This window comes from Marmota flaviventris, chromosome 8 (genome assembly GCF_047511675.1).
Source record: "Marmota flaviventris isolate mMarFla1 chromosome 8, mMarFla1.hap1, whole genome shotgun sequence".
Lineage (NCBI taxonomy): Eukaryota > Metazoa > Chordata > Mammalia > Rodentia > Sciuridae > Marmota > Marmota flaviventris.
This window is the reverse complement of record NC_092505.1, coordinates 41,092,910-41,095,276: the sequence shown is the minus strand read 5'-3', so window position 1 is coordinate 41,095,276 and position 2,367 is coordinate 41,092,910. Positions and strand designations below refer to the sequence as shown.

Below are 2,367 nucleotides of genomic sequence, written 5' to 3'. Positions count from 1 at the left end.
ATCTCAAATTTCATCTTTTTTGACATTTATTGTTTTTTCTTGGTATAACTAGGTATTTTACATCCTTTGCCGTTTTTTAACTGAGGTGTTTATTTTTAACTTTTTTACTTCTAAGAGCTCTCTATTTTGTACGGAAATGAATAGTTTGCTACATATGGGATAAAATTTGACAGTTTGCTTTTCTTTTAAAATCTATTTTTTAACTAATTTTAATAAATAAATGTAATGTTTAATTTTCATTAATAAAAAAATAAACATTTTAAAGATGTAATTAATTATTTTACTTCTTTATGTTTCTTGCTTTGGTATCATTCACAGAAATGCTTCTTTGGGTTCATAGGAATTTAGCAAGGAATGCCACTAATAACAAAAGTGAAATCATTAATCATCACCACCATTTATTGAGTATTTACTATGATTCAGACATTTCACATATATTATCCTATTTAATCTTCACAGCAAACCTGTGAAGTAATTATAATTTCCACTCTGGAAAATTCCACGGAAACCAAGGCTCAAGAAGACAAAGTAACTTGCCCATAGTCACGTAACCTGCAGGTGTTGGAGCTGGATTTCAGAAACTCCGCTATGAACAAACTCTATTTCATAAGGCAGTGGACCTGGATCAACACCCCAATTCCACCATGCCAGCTGCTAGATGAACCACCCTGTGCATGTCCTGTCACCTCTCTTCATTTCACCCATAAAGTCTGTTGAACAATACCTCCCTCACAGAGTTGTTGAGGAATTTAAATGAAATAAAATTATGTAATATGCCTGGGACCAAAAGACAGTCCACCTGAGAGAGTCAGCCTACCAGGCCTCTTTGCCAGAGCCCCTTGCTTCTCGCTCTCTCCTCCCTGGGGGGCTCAAGCACCAGAGCACTGGGACCAGCAAGGGAAGGGGCAAAGTGGCATGGGGAAGCAGATGGCCTCAGGGAGGTGCAGAGGTTGAAACCCTAGACCCAGCAGATCTCAGTAAGGAGCACAGTGCGATGGCTGAAGTGTCACAGCCCACAAAGGCCACACCCTGGGAGTGGTGTAGGTGACACAGTGAGAATATTCCTTCTGTGTGTGGGAGGCAGAGCAGGGCTCCTGGGGTGCTGTCTCTTTCTCTGTGTGGCTCAGAGGCTTGTGAGAACAGCTGGTGACAGTGCAGCTCATGTGCAGCTGCTCTCCTGTCAGTCTGCCTCTACATACTCACTGACGCCATGGGAACCATTGAGGGGCACCTGCTGGCTGCAGCATTCTTCCTCTTCTACGCACTCTACTATTCAGTGCTAGTGTCCCTGGCTCTGCTACGGGGACAGAGGGTCCTCAAGCCACCTCTTCCCCCAAGGGAAAAACAAGGACACAGGCTGCGGCAGCGGGTACTACTGGAAGGAATGGTGAAGGTGGTGATTACTCTCACTGGCATCTTAACTGAGTTCTTCTACCCACCAGGGATAAACCGGATGAAGATGGTGGACTGGGAGGACCCCCAGCGGCCATTCATGTTCACGGACGCCTGGCACCACATTACCATGTACTTGTTCTTCATGCTCAGTGGCGTGGTGGACATTGTCAGCCAGCTGTGTCTGGCTCAGCAGAGCAGGAAGCTGGAGCGAGCCGCTGAGGCCGTGGCCTTCTATGTGCTGGTGCTGCTGATGATAGCCCACCTTGAGAATAAGAGCACCCTGGAGATCCGGGTGCACGTTCTGTTCCTGGTGCCCACCTTCCTGGTAGCCCTGGTGCTCAACATCGAGGTCTGGGTCCCTGACCAGCCTCCGCTCTGGGTGCTCAAGACCTGGATGGGAATGGTGCTCAGCACTTGGATGCTGCAGTTATCTGTGGTGATGTACAGTCCTCCTTCTGGACAACCCTGGAAGGCAGACAACCCCAAGGACATGACTTTCCTTTCCATCTTCTTCTGCTGGCACCTGGGCTTAGGGGCTGCTCTGCTGGCTGCCATCTATGGTCTCTGCAGCCTCTGGCATCACCACTGCTCCTCCCGGACAGCGACCCTGGATCCCAGTTACCAGCCGTGCCCCACAGAATCCAATGGTGGAGAGCTAGACAAGCTCAGAGCAGAGGCCATGCTGTAGGATGCAGGTATCTAGGTACTGAAACTGTCTTTCTCCCATGCATATTGTAATGAGAACTTCAAGGGAGGCCACTGCATGGATAGCACAGAAATGTCCTGGAATCTAAAGTATGGCTTTCCATCCCAGGGGCCATCTTCCTTGTTCTGAAATAAACCTTTCAGCCCCAAGAATGGCTTCTTACCTATCATTCTGTTCTCCCCAGGTGAGTCCCTTGGCTGTTCCATTATTCATATGGTTCCTGGCCATGCACACCTATGAAGTGTGAACGAGCAGTAGTGCTTCTC

At 47.6% G+C, this 2,367-nt stretch overlaps 1 protein-coding gene across 1 annotated transcript; it reads left to right on the top strand.

Annotated features, from left to right (window-relative positions):
- The first annotated feature begins 1,210 nt into the window (after window positions 1-1,210).
- Window positions 1,211-2,083, top strand: LOC114105139 (transmembrane epididymal protein 1A-like). The gene has a single exon (XM_027951493.2). The coding sequence runs from the start codon at window positions 1,211-1,213 to the stop codon at window positions 2,081-2,083; it is 873 nt and encodes a 290-aa protein (XP_027807294.2).
- The last annotated feature ends 284 nt before the right edge of the window (window positions 2,084-2,367 follow it).

What these genes read in the sequence shown, in the direction of transcription:
- LOC114105139 (XM_027951493.2), top strand. Translation starts at nt 1,211, where the DNA reads ATGGGAACCATTGAGGGGCACCTGCTGGCTGCAGCATTCTTCCTCTTC.